The sequence below is a fragment of the Nomascus leucogenys genome, chromosome X, assembly GCF_006542625.1.
Source record: "Nomascus leucogenys isolate Asia chromosome X, Asia_NLE_v1, whole genome shotgun sequence".
Taxonomy (NCBI): Eukaryota; Metazoa; Chordata; class Mammalia; order Primates; family Hylobatidae; genus Nomascus; species Nomascus leucogenys.
In genome coordinates, this window is record NC_044406.1 from 97,215,517 (window position 1) to 97,240,919 (window position 25,403).

Sequence of the window (25,403 nt, forward strand, 5' to 3'; positions counted from 1 at the left end):
ATGTTCTTTTGCCCCATGCTCTGGGTCTGGGTCATGCCTCAACCTTCTTCCCAGGGAAGAACAATCTTTACACAGAAGTTTAGATAAGTTCCTATGATATTAGACCACTTTTGGAGACTTCTGAGGAATAAAAAGCTGTTTGTAAGGCTATCTGACAGGCTACCTAGCTGGCAGGTTAACCAAAAAAAAAAAAAAAAAAAAAAAGAAGAAGAAGCTCTCTAGAGTGGCAACTTTATCAGAAACATTGTTCCCATATACCAGAGCGCCCCCACCCCCACCCCCCACTGCCCATACCACATTCTTGCAATCCAGTTTAAGAAGAAGAAGCAAAGAAACACAAACAGAAACAGTAAGCCTGGCTTAGGGACTTATTCCAAAAAAATCCCAACAACTTTTAGGCTGGTCATATGCCGAGTCAATCTCCGACATCTTAAAGCATATACTATCAGCACCAACACTCACAATTTAAAAACCTGTGATATGGCATGATCTTCTGCCATCTGGAAATGAATCACCTGTGTTCATTAGGGTGTATTTACTGATGCAGGAAAATATATATTATAAAGGTGGTGACAAAAAGAGTTGGGGTGTTTCTTCTCCATTAAAAAAAAATTCTCCACTCTTGGAACATTTCAGTTGACTGGGTTTTCATTGAACCCTATTCCCAGCCTTATTCCTAACATTTTTGTCCGGATACATTTGGTTTCTCTCTTATAAGTTCTGGAAGTTCCTCACCACTTAAAAAGCACCATCTATACCTTAGCTAGGGTAGTGGTTCTTCGTGTACACCCCTTTGGGACTGACAATAAAGCTGTCGATGTTCTCTAAAGGAATTTACAAATATACATAGTTACGCCAAAAACTGCAAGCAATTTTAAAGGGTTCTCTGACCCTCAAAAGCCCACCCAGGAACCCTAGTTCAAGAATTTCTACCCTAAAGGGAAATGGAATCAACTTACAGGATGATAATGCTTCTACTTTACAAAGCCCAAGAGTGTCAAGTAGCTTTTTCTAGGACTGCCACTGGGCCCACAGGCATTCTCTGAATCACTCCACACGCTTTTGGGGTGGGAATCAGGCCCCAGTCAGATGTGAACAAAGTGTCATTGAGGGATCCCCTGCCTCAGACAAATACCCTAGCTGCAAATCGTGAAAGTAGACGTCCTAACAGCTTTGTGAAAAAGTCTCTGACTGGCTGCCCCCTAGAATTACACTTAACAATGTGTACATAATAACTGCAGTCTGGAGGAGGTGACTATTCAGCAGGCAGGCAGCTTTATACTGTCATAAACCTCACTGGGTCACCTCCTTTGATTTATGAACGGCCCCCTCATAATTTAGAAGCTATGCTCGGATGTAATTCCAGCACTGATTGTATAAGACACATGCTGCCATGCTGCAACTCTCCTGGTGCCTGCTGCCCATGGCAGGAAGAGGCTGCTTATAGCAGAAAATCTCTGGGCCACAATTTCCATCTCCGATTGACACCCACCTTCAAATGATTAAAAGCTCAATAAAAATCTGTTACTGGATACCCAATAACTTATTAGAGCCTAGAATGTACCCCATTTGGGCTATAAAAAGTATTTAGAGGCCAGTTTGGACTGCCTAAAGATTCCTATTGTTATCTGTCTGGAAGTTTCCCTTCTGGGGAATTATGGAGATGAGTTGAGTTGGGTGAAGAGGGAAATGGAGAACCACAGCTAGGAAAGAAAGAGACAAATTGCTTTACCTGGGCAGCGAGGGCAGCACAGATGAGGAATATGCACAGGAGAAAGGCAATGAACATTTGGACATCTGACTCGGCTGCAAAGCACATTCCCATTCTGAAAGAGAAGGCAATGAGAAAAAATAAATGTCTTTCAAAGGTCGCTGGGATCAAGCCAGTTTGGGAAACAGTCATGCAGGGACTCACCCAGGCAGTGAATAATGCATTCCCAAGAAGCTGAATGCATTCAACATTTTCTTTCCTTTTCTCATCACCAGCACCTCTGCTGGGTTGGTTGATAGTTTATTGGCATATTTTTCTAAGGCTGAGATCACCACTCCTCCAATTTTCAAAGCTTCCCATTAATTGTAAGAGGCTTCTTCTGGCCTGGCTCCGTGGCATTTCTACCATTCCCCAGCTCTAGCTGCATATCTTTTCCAAGAACCTACTCTGATTTCATAATCACCTGTCCAATAACATGAAAGACACAATGAGCAATGGGTCCCCTGAGCTGCTACCCAGCCCTGGGCAAGGAGGCATCCCTAGCAGATGGATCCTGGATTCCATATAACTCTGCCTTGGCCCAGTGAGCCGAGTGATTCTTCTCATTTCCTTTTTAGCCAAAATTCTTCTGAGAACGAGCTAGAGTTTGGAATTCAGCTGATTAGGTAGTATGCCTGGGTGGGGCGACTGGGTCCCTGCCTGATTTACAATTACAAGATCCCTCGCTCTGACAGCTCACAACCATTTCTAGAACAAAGACATACTCTGGAAATAAATTTTTCATTTTCCATTTTCCATCCATAAATCATTTGCAGCAAGGGCTACTTGTATTTGTCAGGCTGTTGTGGGGGAAGAAAGTAGTGAAGAGGATATAGAAATAGAAGATGCCTTGTGCTTGAGCTGTTGGCATTGGGATCATTTTAACATTTTGACTGCCTTGCAGACATCAAAGCCTCAGCTCCCAATGGTTAGCTGTCCATCTCCAGTGTGTCGAAATGTGTCACGTCAAGAATCCGACAAAATCAGGCCATCCCAGGCAGTTAATCAATCCCCAAATGATCTATTTAATACATGCCCTAACCATTTAAAGAGGCAGTCTTCTTTTATCCAAATTGGAATTGCCTTATCACAACCTTTTCCTTTTCTTGTGTACTTTCTAGAATAATTTTTTTTGGAGTGTTGCATTTGGCAACACCACAGAAGCTCCTCATGTATCACACTCCTCAGAGGCAGGTGGTATGATCTTGAATTGAGATCACTGAAGCACATCAGAAACCACACCTCCCAGCTGAGGTCTAAACTGAATCCTCATTAATGCTATATACTGAATTCTGTTCTAGAGTTAATAGATTAATAATAATAATGATGATGATGATAACCACAATGATAAGGACAACAACGATAACAATAACAGCTGTTAACATTTCTTGAATGTTTACCATGACTAAGCATTGTTTTAAATGATTTAAATGGATTTGTAAATTTAATCCTTACCAGAACCATATGAAATGGTAATATCATTATCCCATTTATAAAAAGAGGAAGATGAACGAATATCACAGAGGTCAGGTAACTTGTCCAGTGGCTCATAAGTGGCAGAGGCAGAGTTGGAAACTTGGTCTGTCTTTATTCTAGAACCTCTTAGCCTCTTAATACTGCCTGATGTTACCTGATAATTATGATTCCACATGCTCAAAATTCTGACAGCCCAAAATTATGTTCAAATGGTAAATGGATCAGGCTTGCAAGTGATTGTTCCTGCTCTAGCTGGGCATGAGGGAAGAGGTGTAGTCCTTACACAAGGTCTCAAGTAAGAAGTTGGTCTTGAAAATTATTTGTGTAAGTTCAGAATTCTCAATGCCTAGTACAAGGCCTCCCTTTCCAATTAGCCTAGTGCACCGCTTCTCTACCAGGGGTGATTTTTGCTCCCCAGGCAACTTGGCCATGTCTGGAGACATTTTTGGTTATTAGGATTGGGGTTGGTGCTCTTGTCGTCTAATGGGTAGAGGCCAGGGATACTGCTTAACATCCCACAATGCACAGGACAGCCCCCAACCAAATATCTGTAGTGCAAACAACAAGAAACTCTAGCCTAACATATAATGGCAGAGGTTTGTTGAGAAAGATGGACCACAGCTGTGCTCCTGGGTCAAGACCATGGAAAGAAGATGGAACAACCTACTTTATCTATTGCAAAGATGGCATTTAGGCCATCCAAAATCCTTTCTAAATGACCGGACAGGAGCCAAGGCTAAGCCAAGGGAACTCTAATCCTTAAGAGGTACAGGCCAACGTTTCACAAACTCAGTCTTAATTACAGTTATTGGCTGAGACAACACAGAATCCACTCTCCCAATGAACCAGTTTATAATTTGTCCTAATATTCTCCCTAAAGGTCAGCCTTAAAATAATTTTCAAAAACTACTTTGTCTTACAATCTAAACATTCCATTGAGCTTTTGCCTCCACTCCCACTATCAGGCTCTTCTGCCTTCTCTAACCATACCCTATATCATTAGGCTAAGAGATCATAAATATCTGCCCATAGCAAATATTCAGAGAACCCATGAAAATCAAGCCAAAAAGCAAGAGAGGACAGAAGACAGAAAATGTTTAGTTTTCCTTGCAATGGTCTTCTTGCTTTCTTCTTTTATTTTATGAGATAGGGTCTTGTTCTGTCAACCATGCTGGAGTGCAGTGGTACAATCTCGGTTCACTTCAGCCTAGAAGTCCCGAGCTCAAGTGATCCTCCCACCTCAGCTTCCCAACTAGCTGGGACAACAGGCATGTGCCACCACGCCCAGCTAATTTTTGTACTTTTTGTAGAGATGGGGTTTTGCCACGTTACCCATGCTGGTCAAGAACTCCTGGGCTGAAGTGATCCACATGCCTCAGCCTCCCAAAGTGCTGGGATTATAGGTGTGAGACAGTGCGATCGGTCTGCTTCTTTACTTTCTTTCAGGATTTTATCACCCACGGTCCCTGGCCATTTGGGCACTGAAAGCCTCTCTGCATGCCGACGAGCAAACTGGGAAATCACATGTCATGAGAGATTGTACCTCTGAGCAGATGCAGTTCACGCAGTAAACCAACCCGTAAGGTTCCAGGTAAGGATGCCATCTCTCACCCACTCTGTACTTCTTGTCTTGAAACACGCAATATGTCTCTGAATCTGTGAAGAAAGAGATGGAGAATATGCCTGTTAGGAAACATCAGCCAAGTCACAAAATTCAAAAGCAATCACAAGTTCCATCCATTTTATTATACATCAAGGGAAGTGGCATAGCAAGTATTTATAGAATTCCTATTAGGGGATTAGTGTTATACATACTTTGCTCACCGGATCCTCACCACAATGGTAGATATTACTATTAGTCTCATTTTATAGATAAGGAAAATCAAGAGTCACATAACCCGTAAGAAGCTGAGATGGGACTCAAACCCAGGTTTGTCTGACAATGATGTACAAAATCTTTTTAAATTTAATTTTATTTTTCCATAAGTTATTGGGGTACAGGTGGTATTTGGTTACATGAGTAAGTTCTTTAGTGGTGATTTGTGAGATCCTGGTGCACCCATCACCCTAGCAGTATACACTGCACCATATTTGTTGTCTTTTATCTCTCGTCCCCCTCCCACTCTTCCCCCCAAGTGCCCAAAGTCTACTGTATCATTCTTATGCCTTTGCATCCTCATAGCTTAGCTCCCACATATGAGTGAGATCATACAATGTTTGGTTTCCATTTCTGAGTTACTTCACTTAGAATAATAGTCTCCAATCTCATCCAGGTCATTGCAAATGCTGTTAATTAATTCCTTTTTATGGCTGAGTAGTACTCATATATATATATATATATATATATATATATATATATACACACACACACACATATATAATCAATAGAAACATATATATACACTGACTCTATATATAGATATAGATATAGATATAGATATAGATATAGATATAGATGTTTCTTTATCCACTCATTGATTGATGGGCATTTGGGTTGGTTCTACAATTTTGCAATTGTGCATTGTGCTGCTATAAACATGCATGTGCAAGTATCTTTTTCGAATAATGACTTTTTTTCCTCTGCATAGATACCCAGCAGTGGGATTGCTGGATCAAATGGTAGTTCTACTTTTAATTATTTAAGGAATCTCCACACTGTTTTCCATAGCGGATGTACTAGTTTGCATTCCCTGCATCCACACCAACATCTACTGTTTTTTCATTTTTTGATTATGGTCATTCTTGAAGGAGTAAGGTGGTATTGCATTGTGGTTTTGATTTGCATTTCCCTTATCTTTAGTGATGTTGATCATTTTTTTCATATGTTTGTTGGGCATTTGTATATCTTCTTTTGAGAATTCTCTATTCATGTCCTTAGCCAACTGTTTGATAGGATTTTTTTTTCTTACTGATTTGTTCATTGTAAATTCTGGATATTAGTCCTTTGTCAGATGTATAGATTGTGAAGATTTTCTCTCACTTTGTGGGTTGTTTGTTTACTCTGTTGACTGTTCCTTTTGCCATGCAAAAGCTCTTTAGTTTAATTAGGTCACAGCTATTTATCTTTGTTTTTATTGCATTTGCTTTTGGGTTTTTGGTCATGAAGTCCTTGTCTAAGCCAATGTCTGTTGCGGGAAGTCAGGGACCCTGAACAGAGGGACTGGCTGGAGCCATGGCAGAGGAACATAAATTGTGAAGATTTCATGGACATTTACCAGTTCCCAAACAATACTTTCATAATTTCTTACACTCGTTGAACAGAATAACAGCAATTTTAGGGAACAAGGGAAGACAACCATAATGTCTGACTGCCTGCGGGGTCGGGCAAAAAGAGCCATATTTTTCTTCTTGCAGAGAGTCTATAAACGGACATACAAGTAGGGAAGATATCTCTAGATTATTTTCCTAGCAAGGATTACTCTGGGAAAGGAATGCATTCCTGGGGAGAAGTCTATAAATGGCTGCTCTGGGAGTGTCTGTCTTATGCGGTTGAGATAAGGACTGAAATATGCCCTGGTCTCCTGCAGTACCCTCAGGCTTACTAGGGTGGGGAAAAATCCCGCTCTGGGAAATTTGAGGTCAGACCGATTCTCTGCTCTTGAACCCTGTTTTCTGTTGTTTAAGATGTTTATCAAGACAATAAGTGCACCACTGAACATAGACCCTTATCAGTAATTCTGCTTTTGCCCTTTGAGTTGTGATCTTTGCTTTTGCCCTTTGCCTTGTGATCTTTGTTGGACCCTTATCAGGAGTTTCTGATTTTGCCCTTGTCCTGTTTCCTCAGAAGCATGTGATCTTTGTTCTCCTTTTTGTCCTTTGAAGCATGTGATCTTGTGACCTACTCCCTGTTCTTGCACCCCCTCCCCTTTTGAAATCCTTAATAAAACTTGCTGGTTTTGTGGCTCAGGTGGGCATCACGGTCCTACCGATATGTGATGTCACCCCCAGTGGCCAGCTGTAAAATTCCTCTCTTTGTTCTCTTTCTCTTTATTTCTCAGCCGGTTGACATTTATGGAAAATAGAAAGAACCTACATTGAAATACTGGGGGCATGTTTCCCCAATAAATGTCTAGAAGGGTTTTTCCAATGTTATCTTCTAGAGTTTTTATAGTTTCAGTTCTTAGGTTTAAGTCCTTAATCCATCTTGAGTTGATTTTTGTATAAGGTGAGAGATGAGGATCCAGTTTCATTCTCTTACATGTGGCTTGCCAATTATCCCAGCACCATTTGTTGAAAAGGACCCCCACATTTATGTTTTTGTTTGCTTTGTTGAAGATCAGTTGGCTGTAAGTATTTGGGTTTACTTCTGGGTTCTCTATTCTGTTCCATTGGTCTATATGCCTATTTTTATACCAGTACCATGATCCCAAATTTATAAAACAATTACTAACAGACCTAAGAAATGAGATAGACAGCAACACAGTAATAGTAGGGGACTTCAATATTCCACTGACAGCATTAGACAGATCATCAAGACACAAAGTCAACAAAGAAACAATGGATTTAAACTATACCTTGGAAAAAATGGACTTACAAGATATATACAGAATATTTCATCCAACAACCACAGAATACACATTCTATTCAACAGAGCATGGAACTTTCTGCAAAATAGACCGTATGATAGGTCATAAAACAAGCCTCAATAAATTTAAGAAAATCGAAATTGTATCAAGCACTCTCTCAGACCACAGTGGAATAAAACTGGAAATCAACTCCAAAAGGAACCTTCAAAACCACGCAAATACATGGAAATTTAAAAACCTGCTCCCGAATGAGCATTGGGTGAAAAACAAAATCAAGATAGAAGTTTAAAAATTCTTCAAACTGAATGATAATAATGACAGAACCTTATCAAAATCTCTGGGATAAGGCTAAGGCAGTGCTAAGAGGAAAGTGCATAACCCTAAATGCCTACATTAAAAAGTCTGAAAAAACACAAACAGACAATCTAAGGTCACACCTAAGGAACTAGAGAAACAAGAACAAACCAAACCCAAACCCAGCAGAAGAAAGGAAATAACCAAGATCAGAGTAGAACTAAATGAAATTGAAACAAAAAAAAGACACAAAAGATAAGTGAAACAAAAAGCTGGTTCTTTGAAAAGATAAATAAAATCGATAAACCATTAGCAAGATTAACCAAGAAAAGAGAGAAAATTCAAATAACCTCACTGAGAAGCGAAACAGGAGTATCTTCAAATATTGAAATACAAAAGATCATTCAAGGCTACTATGAACACCTTTACACACATAAACTAGGAAACCTAGAAGAGATGGATAAATTCCTGGAAAAATACAACCCTCCTAACTTAAATCAGGAAGAATTAGATACCCTGAACAAACCAATAACAAGCAGTGAGATTGAAATGGTAATTAAAAAATTACCAACAAAAAAAGTCCAGGACCAGGTGGATTCACAGCAGAATTCTGCCAGATATTCAAAGAAGAATTGGTACCAATCCTTTTGACACTACTCCACAAGATAGAGCAAGAAGGAACCCTCCTTAATTCATTCTATGAAGCCGTCATCACCCTAATACCAAAACCAGGAAAGGACACAACCAAAAAAGGAAACTACAGACCAATATCCTTGATGACCATAGATGCTAAAATCATTAACAAAATTGTAGCTAACTGAATCCAACAACCTATCAAAAAGACAATCCACCATGATCCAGTGGGTTTCATACCAGGGATGCAGGGATGGTTTAACATATGTAAGTCAATAAATGTGGTACACCACATAAACAGAATTAAAAACAAAAATCACATGATCATTTCAATAGACACAGAAAAAGTATTCGATAAAATCCAGTATCCCTTTATGATTAAAACCCTCAGCAAAATCGGCATACAAAGGACATACCTTAATGTAATAAAAGTCGTCTATGACAAACTCACAGCCAACATAATACTGAATGGGGAAAAGTTGAAAGCACTCCCTCTGAGAACTGGAGCAAGACAAGGATGCCCACTCTCACCACTCCTCTTCAACAAAGTAATGGAAGTCCTAGCCAGAGCAATCAAACAAGAGAAAGAAATAAAGGGCATCCAAATCGGTAAAGAGGAAGTCAAACTGTCCCAGTTTGCTGACAATATGATCGTTTACCTTGAAAACCCTAAGGAGTTTTCCAGAAAGCTCCTAAAACTGATAAAAGAGTTCAGCAAAGTTTCTGCATACAAGATAAATGTACACAAATCAGTAGCTCTTCTATACACCAAAAGCAACCAAGTGGAGAATCAAGAACTCAACCCCTTTTACAAAGGATGCAATAAAATAAAATAAAATAAAATAAAATAAAATAAAATACAATAACATAAAATAAAATAAAACAAAATAAAATACTTAGGAATATATCTAACAAAGGAGTAGAAAGACCTTTACAAGGAAAACTAAAAACACTGCTGAAAGACATCATAGATGACACAAACACATGGAAACACACCCCATGTTCATGGACAGGTAGAATTAATATTGTGAAAATGACCATACTGACAAAAGCAATCAGCAAATTCAACGCAATCTCCATCAAAATACCACACTCATTCTTCACAGAGTTAGAAAAAACAATTCTAAAATTCATATGGAACCAAAAAAGAGCCCGCATAGCCAAAGCAGGACTAAGCAAAAAGAACAAATCTGGAAGCATCATGCTACCTGATTTCAAACTATACTGTAAGGCCATAGTCAGCAATACAAAATTTTAACTACTACTCCGTTATAATGATAAAGAGAACATACCGTGTGTTCTTTTTCTTGAAAAGGTTGTGTTCCCTTTCTTTGGAAATGCAAGCTAATGTCTGAAATGTGGACGTATGAGAACATTCTCAGAGCTGTTGGTGGTATAGGAATGATAGATTATGCATTGTGTTTGGTCTCTACGACTGGCTTTGCCTACACATGTTAACATCACTCAATCATTAAACAAATATTTGAGCACTATCAAGCAATATGCTAAGTGCTGCAGACGAAAAGAACTAAAATTTTTATACAAAGTCCCTGCTCCCATTCAACTTACAGAATTCTTGCATAAACAACTCCTGTGATGGTTAATATTAAGTGTCAACTTGATTGGATTGAAGGATGCAAAGTATCCTTCTGGGTGTATCCTATCTGGGTGTATCTGGGTGTCTCTGGGTGTTTTTGGGTGTGGCCAGAGGAGATTAACATTTGAGTCAGTAGACTGGGAGAGGAAGACCTACCCACAATTTGGATGGGCACCATCCAATTTGCTGCCAGCAAGGCTAGAAAAAGCAGGTAGAAGAAGGTGGAAGAAGCTGACTTGCTGAGTCTTCTGGCCTTCATATTTCTTCCATGCTGGATGCTTCCTGCCCTCGAACATCAGACTCCAAGTTCTTCGGCTTTTGGACACTTGGACTTATACCAGTGGTTTGCCAGGGGCTCTCGGGCCTTCAGTCACAGAATGAAGGCTGCACTGTTGGCTTCCCTACTTTTGAGGTTTTGGGGCTCAGACTGAGCCACTAATGGCTTCTTTGCTCCTCAACTTGCAAACGGCCTATTATGGGGCTTCACCTTGTGATAATGTGAGTCAGTTCTCCTTAATAAACTCCCTTTCATGTATACATATATCCTATTAGTTCTGTCCCTCTAGAGAACCCTAACTAATACAACTCCCAACTAACTCAAACCACTCACTCTCCTTTGCTGGAACAGAAATTTTGGTAGCCACAGCTTATCTTATACCACAGTTCACTTGAGCACATACCATGTTATATTGTACATGTTATATTTCTCCATCAGAGTCCCTGAAAGTAGGTAACATTTATTCTTTACTCTCTATTCATCACATGGCCTAGTACACTGTGGGCAATAAGCAATTATAGGCAATATGCAAGTATAAGCAACTGACAAATGATTGGTAAATTGAATTTCCAAATCAAGTGGTTTATCTTCTAATCCCATCCTCTTCTATCTCCCACTTTTCATCATACTAGCTCAAAATAAAGCAATACTCCTCTTATAACAAACACATGAATTTTCCTCACTCCAGTGCACATTTTCCTGATGATCAAAATTGTAATAATAAAAACAGATAAGCAGGAAACTAAGAGAAGATATTGTGAACAAGTAGTAAACAAAATATTAGTATTGGAATATTTTAATCCTACAAATTAATTAGGACCAACCAATCCAATAGAAAAACAATCTAAGTACAGAAATAGGCAAGTCAGAAAAGAAGAAATTGGAACAGACAATGTATTAGTCCATTTTCATGCTGCTGATAAAGTCATACCTGCAACTGGGCAATTTACAAAAGAAAGAGGTTTATTGGACTTACAGTTCTATGTGGCTGGGGAGGTCTCACAATCATGGTGGAAGGTGAAAGGCACATCTCACATGGCAACATTCAAGAGAAGAGAGCTTGTGCAGGGAAACTCCCTTTTTTAAAACCATCAGATCTTGTGGGACTCATTCACTATCATTAGAACAGTGCAGGAAAGACCCACCCCCATAACTGACCTCCCACCGGGTTTCTCCCACGACATATGGTAATTATGGGAGTTACAATTCAAGATGAGATTTGGGTGGAGACATAGCCAAACGATACCAGAGAATAAATATTAAAAGATGTTCAACCTCACTAGTAATCAGAGATCTAAATTAAAACTAAACTGAGATAGATGCCTCATATCAATGATTGCTTCAAAGAAACTCTATGAACCTTTCCAAATACCCACAAGGTGAATTCCAATTTATTTTTCAAACCTTTCTTTTCAATTTCTTCAGAACAATAAACTGGGAGACAGAAAATCTAGGTTTGAGTCCTAACCTACTCTATCTGTGTGACATCGAGTAAGTCACTCAAACCCTGATAACCTCATTGAGTGAGTCACTCAAACCCTGATAACCTTTTCAACATCTGTGAAATATTATGTTTCTCAAGTGGATGTTAGAGGATTAAATGAAGCACTTTGTAAATTATAAAGTGCTATAAAATGTAGAGTGTTATTTTATATTCATTGGCTTTTTTCTAATTAGAAAGCTAATACATGCTCAATGTAGAAAATTGGAAAACATACACAAACACACAAGAAGGGCAACAATAGAAAAGAAGCAAGAAAAATTATACATAATCACAGCATAGGAAGATAACCACTTTTAAGAAGCTGGTAGCATATAAATAGTCTGTGGGTTGAAGAAGAAATCAAAAGGGAAATTAGAAAGTATTTTGTACTAAATGAAAATGAAAACACAGCACATCATTTAGGGATTCAGCTAAAAAAGCACTTAGAAGGAAATTCGTATCACTAAATATCTATATTCAAAAAGGAGAAAAGTCTCAAATCAATATCTTAAACTAGAAAAAGTAGGACAAAATAAGAAAAAAAATAAGAGAATAATAAAGAGCAGAATCAATGAAATTGAAGACAGAAAATCAATAAGGAAAAATCAATGAGACCAAAACTGGATCTTTAGGAAGATCAATAAAATTGATAAAACCCTAGCAAGACTAACAAAGATAAAAAGAGAGAAGACAAAAATTACTAAGACTAGAGACAAAAAAGAGGGTTTCATTGCATTGACTACAGACATTAAAAGGGTAAGGGTAAAAAGGGAACAATGTGAATAACTGTATGCCAGTTAGTTTAACAACATAGAATGATTAATTCTTGAAACAACATAAAATGGATTAATTCTTTGAAAGACACACATTACCAAAGCTCAATCAAAAAGAGATAACTAACCTGAGACTGGGCATGGTGGCTCACACCTGTAATCCCAGCACTTCGGGAGGCCGAAGTGGGTGGATCACCTGAGGTCAGGAGTTCAAGACCAGCCTGGCCAACATGGTAAAACCCCGTCTCTATTAAAAATACAAAAATTAGCCAGGCATGGTGGTGAGTGCCTATAATCCCATACTCAGGAGGCTGAGGCAGGAGAATCGCTTGAACGTGGGAGGTAGAGGTTGCAGTGAGCTGAGATGGCACCATTGCACTCCAGCCTGGGTAACAGAGCAAGACTCTGTCTCAAAAAAAAAAAAAAAAAAAAAAAAAAGATAGCTAACCTGAATAGTCCTATATATTTTAAAGGAATTTAAATTGTACTTGAAAACTTTCTTATGAAGAAAATTCCAGAATCAGATGGCTCCACCAGTGAATTCTATCAAACATTCTACCAAACCCTTCCAGAAAACTGAAGAGGAGGGAATACTTCCCAACTGAATATTTAATGCAAGCTTTACACTGATACCAAAACCAGATAAAGATATTACAAGAACAGAAACTACAGACCAACATCCCTTAAGAACATACATGCAAAAATTCTCAACAAAATTTTAACAAACTAAATCTAACAATATGTAGAAAAGATAATACTTTATGAGCAAGTGGGGCTTATCCTGGAAATTCAAGGCTAGTTCAACATTCAAAATCCAATCAATGTAATTCACCATATCAACAAACCAAAGAAGGAAAATCATGTAATCATTGCAACAGATGCAGAAAAATCATTTGGGCTGGGCGTGGTGGCTCACGCCTGTAATCCCAGCACTTTGGGAGGCCGAGGCGGGCGAATCACGAGGTCAGGAGATCTAGACCATCCTGGCTAACACGGTGAAACCCCGTCTCTACTAAAAATACAAAAAAAATTAGCCGGGTGTGGTGGTCCCAGCTGTAGTCCCAGCTACTAGGGAGGCTGAGGCAGGAGAATGGCGTGAACCCAGGAGGCGGAACTTGCAGTGAGCCGAGATAGTGCCACTGCATTCCAGCCTGGGCAAAAGAGTGAGACTCCATCTCAAAAAAAAAAAAAAATCATTTGACAAAATTCTACATCCATTCACGACAGACAGTCTCAGCAAACTAGAATGAGTACTTCCTCAACCTGACAAAGGGCATCTACAAAAAACCTATAGCTAATATTACACTTAATGGCAAGAGACTGCTTTACCCCTAAGATCAGGAATTATACCAGGATGCCTGCTTCACTACTCCTGGAGATATTAGCCAATGAAATTGGGTAAGAAGAACAAATAAAAGGCCTATATGCTGGAAAGTAAAAAAATAAAACTTTCTATTCACAAATGGACATAATTTTCCACATAGAAAATCTACAAGAATCTATTAAAAGGTTACTATAGAGAATTTATAAATCATCTTTATATATTTTATAATGAACAATTAGAAATTGAATGTTGAAAATGTACTATTTTCAATAGCTCCCCCAAAACTTGAAAATACTGAAGTATAAATCTAACAAAATATGTGTAAGATCTTTGCTTAGAAAGCTAAAAAACGCTGATGAAAAAAATCAATGAAGGCCTAAAAAATGGAGAGATACACTTTATTTGTGGATTGAAAGACACAAATCCAATGTGATTTATAGATTCCATACAATCTAAATCAAATTACCAGCATGATCTTTTATAAAAATTGGTAATCTAATGAAAAATTTATATGGAAAGGCAAAGAAAGTAGAATAGCCAAAACAATTTTGCAAAAGAAACATGTCAGAGACTTAATATAAAATTACAGTTTTTGGCCGGGTGTGGTGGCTTATGCCTGTAATCCCAGCACTTTGGGAGGCTGAGGCAGGCAAATCACTTGAGGCAAGGACTTCGAGACTAGCCTGGCCAACCTGGTGAAACCCTGTTTCTACTAAAAATACAAAAATTAGCCAGGCATGGTGGCACACGCCTGTAATCATAGCTACTCAGGAGGCTGAGGCATGAGAATTGTTTGAACCTGAGAGGTGAGGTTGCAGTGAGCCAAGATTGTGCCACTGCACTCCAGCCTGAGCGACAGAGCAAGACTCTTGTCTCAAAAGCAAAAAGAAAAACAACAGACTGATGTTTTCAAGACAATGTGGTGTTGGCGAAATGTTAGACAAATAGATCAACAGAATAAAATAGATTCAAAAACTACCCACATATGTGGTCAATTGATTTTCAACAAAGGTGCAAAGGGAATTCAGTGGAAAAGGGATAGTGCTTTCAACAAATGCTGCCTAAATATTTGGATAGTAATATACAAAACATAAACTAAAATGAACCTTAATCCATATCACATACTGTATATAAAAATAAACTCAAGATGGATTATAGACTTTAAAACCTAACTCTTTAAAACTTCTAAAAGAACAAACAGGAGAGTATCTTTGTGATTCCGGTTTAGACAAAAAGTTTAGAAATGACCAATGTCACAATCCATAAAAGCACCCTATTGTGCTACCAAATACTACACCTTATTCATTCTATCTAACTGTATTTTTGTAGCCATTAAAATTTATTTTCTATTGATTAGTTTGGATTTGATTTACTCTTCTTTTTCTAGCTTCCCAAGGTGGTAGTCTGTATTATTCAGTTTAAATCTTTCCACTTTTAATATATTAATTCCTTGCTATATATTTCCTTCTAAGCACTGCATTTGCTACAGCCTGCAAATTTTGATAAGTGGTATTTCCATTTTCTTTTAGCTCAAAATATTTTAAAATTTCTCTTGAGACTTCTTCTTTGACCCATGTGCTATTTAGAAGTGTGGTTTTTAATCTCTAAATAGTTTGGAATTGTACAGCTTTCTGTTACTGATTTCTAGTTTAATTCCAGTATGGTGTAGAAGTATATATTGCAGGGCCAGGCATGGTGGCTCACGCCTGTAATCCCAGCACTTTGGGAGGCCGAGGCGGGCGAATCACAAGGTCAGGAGATCTAGACCATCCTGGCTAACACGGTGAAACCCCATCTCTACTAAAAATACAAAAAATTAGCCGAGTGTGGCGGCGGGCACCTGTAGTCCCAGCTACTCGGGAGGCTGAGGCAGGAGAATGGCGTGAACCCAGGAGGCGGAGCTTGCAGTGAGCCGAGATCGCGCCACTGCATTCCAGCCTGGGCGACAGTGAGACTCTGTCTCAAAAAAAAAAAAAAAAAAAAAAAAGTATAGTATGGTTTCTATTATTTTGTGTTTCCTAAGATTTTATGACCCAGAATATGGTCTATTTTGGCGAATGTTCCATGTGATCTTGAGAAGAATGTATATTCTCATGTTGTTGGATGGAGTATTCTACAGACGTCAGTTAAATCCAGTTGACTGATGATTAAATTGAACTATGTCCTTACTGATTTTCTGCCTGATGGATCTATACATTACTAATAAAGGGGTATAGAAGCCTCCAGCTATAATAGTTTGTATTTCTCCTTGCATTTCTATCAGTTTTTGCCTCACGTATTTTGATGCTTCGTTAAGTGCAAACACATTAAGGACTGTTATGTTCTCTTGGAGAATATATCCCTTTATTAATATGTAATGCCCCCCATTTTTCCCGGATAATTTTCCTTGTCCTAAAGTCTTCTTTGTCTGAAATTAATATAACAACTCCAGCTTTCTCTTGATTAGAGCTAGCACAGTATATATTTTTCCATTCCTTTACTTTTAACCCATCTGTGTCTTTATATTTAAACTAGGTTTCTTTCATTTAGCATAACGTCCTCCAAGTAAATCCATCTTATGGCAATGACAGGATCTCTTCCTTTTGTATAGCTGGAAATATTCTTTGGTATACATTACACTAAGTGAAATAAGCCAGACACACAAAGAAAAATATCACATGATCCCACTTATATGTGGTATCTTTTTTTTTTTAAAGGTCAACTTCACAGAGATACAGAATAAAACAGTGGTGACTATGATTGGTGTAGGGGTGTGGAAATGGGAGATACAGGTCAAAAAATACAATGCAGCAGATATATAGGATGAACAAGTCTAAAGATCTAATGTGCAGCATGAGAACCACAGCTAATGATAGTGTATTGTATTCAGAATTTTTGCTAAATGATTAGATTATAGCAGATCAATTGAACAATGTGTCTCTTGGATGTACTCAACTGAAGAATTTGTCCCTGGATATTTGTACTAAAACATATTAAAACCAAAAGTCAAAATATATTGGTTAACAGGACATTTTTCTCATATATGCAGTAAAATGAACCATCATATTAGTTAACAGGATATTGTTCTGATATATGCAATAAAAGGGAATTGAAAGCATTGTTCCCAAAATAGGCCTGGGCGATTTGCAAGTAATGGCCTAGACCACCAACTTGCATCAGATGCAGTTCAAAGTAATGCTTGCATACTTTGCAACAGAAATTGTAGTTATCAACCATAATATGGACCGAAATTTCAGTCTCTGTGACTTCCACAGACCATACCAATAGAAGATGGAGCTGCATTTTCAGGGAAATGTTGACTTTTGTGAAAAAAACATTCTTTTTAAAGGAGACCCAAGACACTTGGCAATGTGGTGAGCACATTTCCACGAATAGCCATCTTTACATTTGTATCATATAAGGGTTGGTGACATGAGGAACCTTCAGGAGTCATGGATAACAAATTATGCTGTTTCAAGATGTCAGTAGCTGGTAGGTTTGAAGTGTTGACAATAAGAGGATGCAGTGTATCTTGAAATAAATGTCTATCCATTGGGAGAGGTGAAATAAAAATTTTCTCAAAAATAAAACCACCAAAAAAATAAAATTGAATTTTGCCTGCAATGGTTGGTCACAATTGAGGAATCTGACCCATCACAACTGAGGAATTTGACTTGAAGGGACAAATTGTTCAATTAATATGATTATAACTGCTCTTGTGGGGGAAAATGAATAACCATGTAAGATGAATAAATATACTAATTTGTTTCACTATAGTTACAATTTATATATATATATGTATCTCATAGTATCACGTTGTATACCTTAAATGTACACAATAAAATTTATTAGAAATATTTTTTTAAATAAAGTGGTTTCTTACAGATAACACATAGTTGGATTTTGGGGATTTTTAATCCCCTGACAGTCTCTCTCTTTTATTGGTTTATATAGACCATTCACATTTAAAGTGACTATTGATTTGCTAGTTTAGTATTGACCATATTTGCAATGACTTTCTATTCATTGCCCTAATTTTTTTGTTACTTTTTTTTTTGTCTTCCTTTCTTTTTCTGTCTTCTCTGGTTTTAACTGAACATTTTATATTATTCCATTTTCTCTCTTCTCTGAGCATATCAATTATACTTCGTTTAAGAAAGTTTTTAGTGGCTGCCCTAGAGTTTACAATATACATTTACATTAATCCAAGTCCACTTTTACTTTTAGATAACACTAAACCACTGCATGTGTAGCACAGGTATGTTCTAACAGAATTTTCCCAATTCCTCTCTTCTATTCCTTATTACACCTGTCACTCATTCCACTTTCCCATAAGCTACAGACATGTAAGATATCACTGCTATTTTTATTTTGAACAAACTGTTCTTTGTCAATTAAGAAAAAGAAAAATATTTTATTTCACTTATTATTTTGCTAATGTTCTTCCTTTCTTTATGTAGATCCAAGTTTCTGACCTATGTCATTTTTCTTCTTTAGGAAGAATTTTTGTTAATAGGTCCTGCAAGGAAGGTCTACTGGTGACAAATTCTCTCAATTTTTGTCTGAGAAAGTCTTTATTTATCATTTATTTTTGAAAAATAAATTCTCTGAATACAGAATTCCAGACTGGTAGCCCTTTTTATGAATAATTTTTGTTAATAGTTCCTGCGAGGAAGGTCTACTGGTGACAAATTCTCTCACTTTTTGTCTGAGAAAGTCTTTATTTATCATTTATTTTTGAAAGATAAATTCTCTAAATACAGAATTCCAGATTTGTAGCCTTTTTCTTTCAACAACTTAAATATTTCACTCCTTTCTTTCTTTGCTTGCAGTTGCTGAAGAGAAATTTGATGTAGCCATAAACTGTGGGGGGAGGGAAAGTATTGTATAAATACTTTAAATGTATTTATGTATTTTATATGTTAAATTAATACTTAATTTTTTAGAGCAGTCTTATGTTCACAGTAAAATTGGGAGGAAGGTACAGAGATTTCCCATGTACCCCCTGTTACCACTGCCACACATGCCTAGTGTCCCCAATTATCAACATCCCCCGCCAGAGAGGTACAATTGTTTCCACTGACAAACCTACACTGACACATCATTATCACTCAAAGTCCACAATTTACATTAAGGTTCACTCTTGGTATTGTACATTCTGTGGGTTTGGACAAATATATAATGACATGTATCCACTATTATAGTATCAAAGAGAGCAATTTTACTGCCCTAAAAATATTTTGTCTTCTGCCTATTCATTCCTCTCTCTTCCCTAACCCCTATCAACCACCGATCTCTTCATTGTCTCCATAGTTTTACCTATTCCAGAATGTCATATATTTGGAATCATACAGTATGTAGCCTTTTCAGATTGGCTTCTTTCGCTTAGTAACATGCATTTACATTTCCTCCATGTTTCTTCATGGCTTGACAGCTCATTTCTTTTTGGCAATGAATAATATTCTACTGCCTGCATTTACCTAAGTTTATTCATCCATTCACCTACTGAAGGACATCTTGGCTGCTTCCAAGTTTTCCTAATTACAAATACAACTGTTATAAACATCTGTGTGCAGGTTTTTGTGGGACATACATTTTAAAATTTGGGATGTGAATATCAAGGAGTGAAACTGCTGGATCATATGGTAAAAGTATGTTTAGTTTTGTAAGAAACTTCCAAACAGTCATCTAAAGTGGCTGTACCATTTTGCATTCTCATCAGCAATGATTGAAAATTCTTGTTGCCCCACATCCTCACCAGCATTTGGTGTTGTCAGTGTTCTGGATTTTGGCAATTCTATAATAATAGGTGTGTAGTAGTATCTCACTCTTATTTTAATTTGCATTTCCCTGATGACATATGATGTGGAGCATCTTTTCATATGCTTATTTGCCATCTGTATACATTCTTGGGTGAGGTGTCTGCTAAGGTCTTTGGTCCATTTTTAAATAGAGCTGTTTGTGTTCTTATTGTTGAGTTTGAAGAGTTCTTTGTATATTTTGCATAACAGTCCTTTATCAGATATGTCTCTTGCAAATATTTTTCCCAGTCTGTGGCTTTTTATTTTCTTGACAGTGTCGTTTGCAGAGCAGAAATTTTTAATTTTCATGAAGTCAAATTTATCAATTCTTTCTTTCTTGGATAGAACCTTTGGTGTTGTATCTAAAAAGTAATTGCCTGGAACAGAATAAGGAGTCCAGAAATGATGTCACAAACCATCTGATCTTTGACAAAGTCAACAAAAACAAGCAATGGAGAAAGGAATCCCTATTCAATACGTAGTGTTAGGATAACTGGCTCGCCATATGCAGAAGACTGAAACTAGACCCCTTCATTAAACCATGTACAAAAAGTCGACTCAAGGTGGGTTAAAGACTTAAATGTAAAACCTAAAACTATAAAAACCCTGGAAGATAACCTATGAAATGCCATTCTAGAGAAGGGAACTGGCAAAGATTTCATTACAAAGATGCCAGAAGCAACTGCAACAAAAATAAAAATTAACAAGTGGAATATAATCAAACTACAGAGCTTCTGCACAACAAAAGAAAGCATCCACAGAGTAAACAGATAGCCTACAGAATGGGAGAAAATATTTGCAAACTACGCATCTGACAAAGGTCTAATATCAAGAATCTGTAAGGAACTTAAACAAACTTACAAGCAAAAAACAAATAACCTCATTAAAAAGTAGACAAAGGACATGAATAGACACTTTTCAAAAGACACACATGTAGTCAACAAGCACATGAAAACATGCTCAGTATCACTGATCATTAGAAAAATGCAAATCAAACTCACTATTAGATACCATCTCACACCCATCAGAATGGGTATTACTAAAAAGTCAAAAAATAACAGATGCTGGCAAGTTATGGAGAAAAGGGAAGGTTATACACTGCTGGAGAGGATGTAAAATAGTTCAACCATTGTGGAAAGCAGTGTGGTGATTCCTCAAAGACCTAAAAACAGAACTTCCATTTGACCAAACAATCCCATTAGTGGGTATACACCCAAAGGAATATAAATCATTCTACCACAAAGACACATGCGTGCATATGTTCACTGCAGCACTATTCACCATACGAAAGACATGGAATCAGTCTGAATGTCCATCAACAGTAGACTGGATAAATAAAATGTGCACATATACACCATGGAATACTATGCAGCTATAAAAAAGAATGAGGTCATGTCCTTTGCAAGAACATGGATGGAGCTGAAGGCCATTATCCTTAGCAAACTAATGCAGGAACACAAAACCAAATACTGCATGTTCTGACTTATAAGTGAGAGCTAAATAATGAGAACCAATGGGCAAAAAGAGAATAACAACAGACACTAGGGCCTACTCGAGGCATAAAGGTGGGAGGAGAGAGAGGATCAGATAAAATACCTATTGAGTACTATGCTTAGTATTTGGGGACAAAATTATCTGTACACCAACCCCCCGTGACACACATTTGTCTGTATTGACAAACCTGCACATGTATCCCTGAACCTAAACTACAAGTGAAAAAAGCAAGTCATTGCCAAATCCAAGGTTACCTAAATTTTTCTCTTATATTATCCTTTAAGGGTTCTTTAGGTTTGCATTTGACACTCATGTCTGTGTTCCATTTTGAGCAAATGTTGGTGAAGGGTGTGAAATCTATGTCCAGATTTATTTATATTTTGGATGTGGATGCCCAGTTGTTCCAGCACCCATTTATTGAAAAGACTATTTTTTCTCCATTGAATTACTTTGTTAAAGATCAGTTGATGATGTTTATTTGGGTCTATTTCTGGGCTCTCTATTACATTCCCTTGATCTATTTTTCTGCTACTTTGCCAGTATCTCATAACTTTGATTACCATAGCTTAATAGTAAGTCTTGAAATTGGGTAGTGAGTTTGTTCTCCTTTAATATTGTGTTGGCTGTTCTGGGTTTTGCCTTACCATATACACTTTAGAATCAGTTTGTTGACATCCACAATATAACTTGCTGGGATTTTACTGATATTGTATTGCATCTATTCATCAAGTTGGGAAAAACTGACATCTTGACAATATCGAGCCTTCCTAAACACAAACATGGCGTATCTCTCCATTCTACTTAGTTTTTTATTTCTTTCATCAGGATTTTATAGCTTTCATCATATAGATACTGTACATATTTTGTTGAATTTACACCTGTTTCATTTTAACGACTGCTTATATAAATAATATTGTATTTTTTATTTCAAATTCCACTTGTTAATTGCTGGTAGACAGAAAAGCAATTGAATTTTATATTAACTTTGTATACTTCAACCTTGCTATAATCACTTATTAGTAACAGGAGTGTATTTGTCATTGTTGTTGATCCCTTCGGATTTTCTATGCAGAAATCATGTCATCTATGAACAAAGGTAATATTGTTTTTTCCGTCCCAATCTGTATACCTTTTATTTCCATTTCCCATCTTACTGCATCTATTGTTGATTTTCAGTTCATTCAGTTTTTTTTCTTTTGACAACAGGAATGACAACCTCCAAGATCACTATCAGACTGGAAACTGGAAGCTCTTTCTGATCTTTTTTTTCCATGGGTTATGTGTATAAAGGTTTTATTACAAAATTAAAAGCATATATTATATACATTTTATAAACTACATTATAAATTAACATATCAGAACATTCCTCTGCCATTAAATAGTTTACCCATACCTCATGACTAATTACATAGTTCTACACCAATACACAGCTGAACCATAATTTATTAACCAATCCCCTATCTTGGGATATTAGGTTGTTTCCATTTCTTTCCATTAAATAAATCATGACAAAGATCCTTATATATAAAGTTCTGTTTGCAACATTAGGTATTTTCTTAACGCAAAATCTTAGAAGTAGATTTCTTGGGTCAAATGTTTTGAGTACTTTCGAATTCTTGATTTACATTACCAGACAACCTTCCAGAAAAGCCGCAGTAATTTACTTTCCCATTAGCAGTGAGTGAGAATGCCCAGCAATGGATTGTTTAAAGTTTTGGCAACTTGGTTAAGTAAGGGAAAATGGAACCAATATTTCTTTCTTTTTCTTATCGGCAAGGTTGAATATATATTCATTTTAGTAACCATTTCTATTTCCCCTTTTATGATACTATCATCATTGTCAACATTGTTATATTAATCTCTATTTGTGAGCTAAAAGTAGGTGCTCAAAATATTTATTAATTGAAAGAAAACAGAACACATACTTTTAAGGCAGAATGTTAGTGTTTTTCAGCCAAATCTTAGCAATACATTTTTTTTTTGGTATAGACACAAATTAAACTTCTGCTCCACAACACTCAAGGACGTGGTAAGAAATATTTTAAATATTTTAATAATCCCAGTATATTTAACTGATGAGAGATGATTATGAATTTCCCAAGACTAACATCTAAATAAGGCATCTTACTCTACCATTTCGGTGAGATGAGAGTTACTGCTTCTGTACAATAAATGTATAGTCTCACTGACAAACACTTAAGTGATTTGCATTTCACGTATACAACTTATTTCAACATTTCAGAAAGAATCTGAGTATACATGTGGAAGCAAATCCTACAAGGTGGCTCCTTCAAATGGCATTACTAGGTTAGCATAAATATTCATACTTACATGGGTCTGGGGCCACTAAAACTTGAATGGAGGTAAGCTAAAAGTTACTTTGTAGATTTAAATCCACATTGCAGAGTAAGCTATAACCTGTATATTATGCGTTTGATTCTGAATTATTTTTCTTGCTTAGATTAGCTCAATCAGAGGTTGACATAATATTTACCTATTTAAAATATGAAACTGAATACGTTTTCCTATCAGCTATATGTTCTGCACGGTTGAATGACCTACCCTTTTCTTACTTGATGAAGAAGAAAGGGGATAATAAAAGATAAAGACCACTGAAAAGACTACTCAAGCACTGAAATAAAACAAGCTATACAAATGTGGGTTTCAAGTTCATTTGCACATTTCTAAAACTCTCTTCCAAACCGTTTAAGATTCTGACTTGCAGGAAAGTCTGTTTCCAAAAGGACAGTATATATTGATCTGATGACGAAGGTATTCTTAATATATAACTTTCAGGCAAGTTGCTATCTATTCTCTAAAAAATCTTTAAGATAGATTATTTCACTGACACTATTAAATGGATCGCTTCAATATATGTGAGTTCACCATTATTCTTGAAAACCACAGATAACCTAAATAACTGATTTCAGCCAATAGATTACATTTTCCCCCAAATTCAGCCTCTAAGGAGTATAATTAGACAAAGTTTGAAAGCTGAGCCATCTGAATTTTCTGCCCCGAATTTGGCTCAAAGGCTAGGAGGTAGATGATAAGTGTAAAAAGCAGCCAGGGAACCAAGTGCAAAAAAAATATAGAGCCAGATGAGAATGGTGATAACAATAACAAAAACAACAAGTTATATTTGTTGAGCATTTCCTATGAGGCAGGATCTGCTCTAAGGGTTGTACATATCTGAATTCACTAAATTCTTACAACAACCCTACAAGGTAGGTCTCATTATTGGCCCCATTTTACCACTGAGGAATCAATGGCACAGAGAGGTTTGGTAACTTGCCCAAGTTGACAAAACTAATCAAGGTATGGAAATAGAATTCAAACCTGTATCTTGTAGCTTTAGAAGCAAAGACTATAACCTTTACAGAATTCTGCCTCTCCTGCTACGTAGTTGGTAAGGTGCAGGTCACTGCTTTTAGAACTTGGAAAGTAAAGAGCTTCCACATATTCTTTACTAACCTTTTCTCAAATTACCTTTCCACTATACCTTTTTAACACAGCTTTGATCACCTTTTAAAAATCAATGTTGTTTGTAGTAAAGTCAAGTAATACTCAACAAAGACTATATAAAATAGTGCAGCCGGCAGAGACTATTTTGCATTTTTGTATTTACATCAGTGACAACGACACATAATGTATAAAATAGTGCTCATGCTTTTAAGGGCTTTGAAATCTTGATGGGAAGACAAGATTACCCCAGCTAAAAGTTATTTTTCATTCTCTTTAAACCTAACAGCACTTTCCTCATTTGTTCACGTGACATTTATCCCACATACCAGTGTCTTCCAAACTATGCTTCTTGAGGATGCAAATATCTTACTCAATCACTAACTGCTGATAGAAACCTGATCTAAAATGAAAACATAATGGTATTTCATCAAGTGTATTGGTCTTATTATCTCAGCAACATGGGATTTGGCTAATTATGACCCAGACAGAACCCTACAACTCCTGGAAGGAGCAAATTTAGGAACTGAAGGC

At 37.0% G+C, this 25,403-nt stretch overlaps 1 protein-coding gene across 8 annotated transcripts in view; it reads right to left on the reverse strand.

Moving 5' to 3' along the window:
• Window positions 1-25,403, reverse strand: part of CHRDL1 (chordin like 1) — a 122,049-nt gene that overhangs the window by 83,671 nt on the left and 12,975 nt on the right. For all 8 annotated transcript variants that reach the window (XM_030807247.1, XM_012498669.2, XM_030807245.1 and 5 more), the window contains exons 3-4: window positions 4,770-4,882; window positions 1,733-1,826 (exon numbers count right to left, since the gene is read on the reverse strand). In XM_030807247.1, coding sequence (XP_030663107.1) covers window positions 1,733-1,826; window positions 4,770-4,882 — 207 coding nt within the window. The remainder of the gene's footprint in view (window positions 1-1,732; window positions 1,827-4,769; window positions 4,883-25,403) is intronic.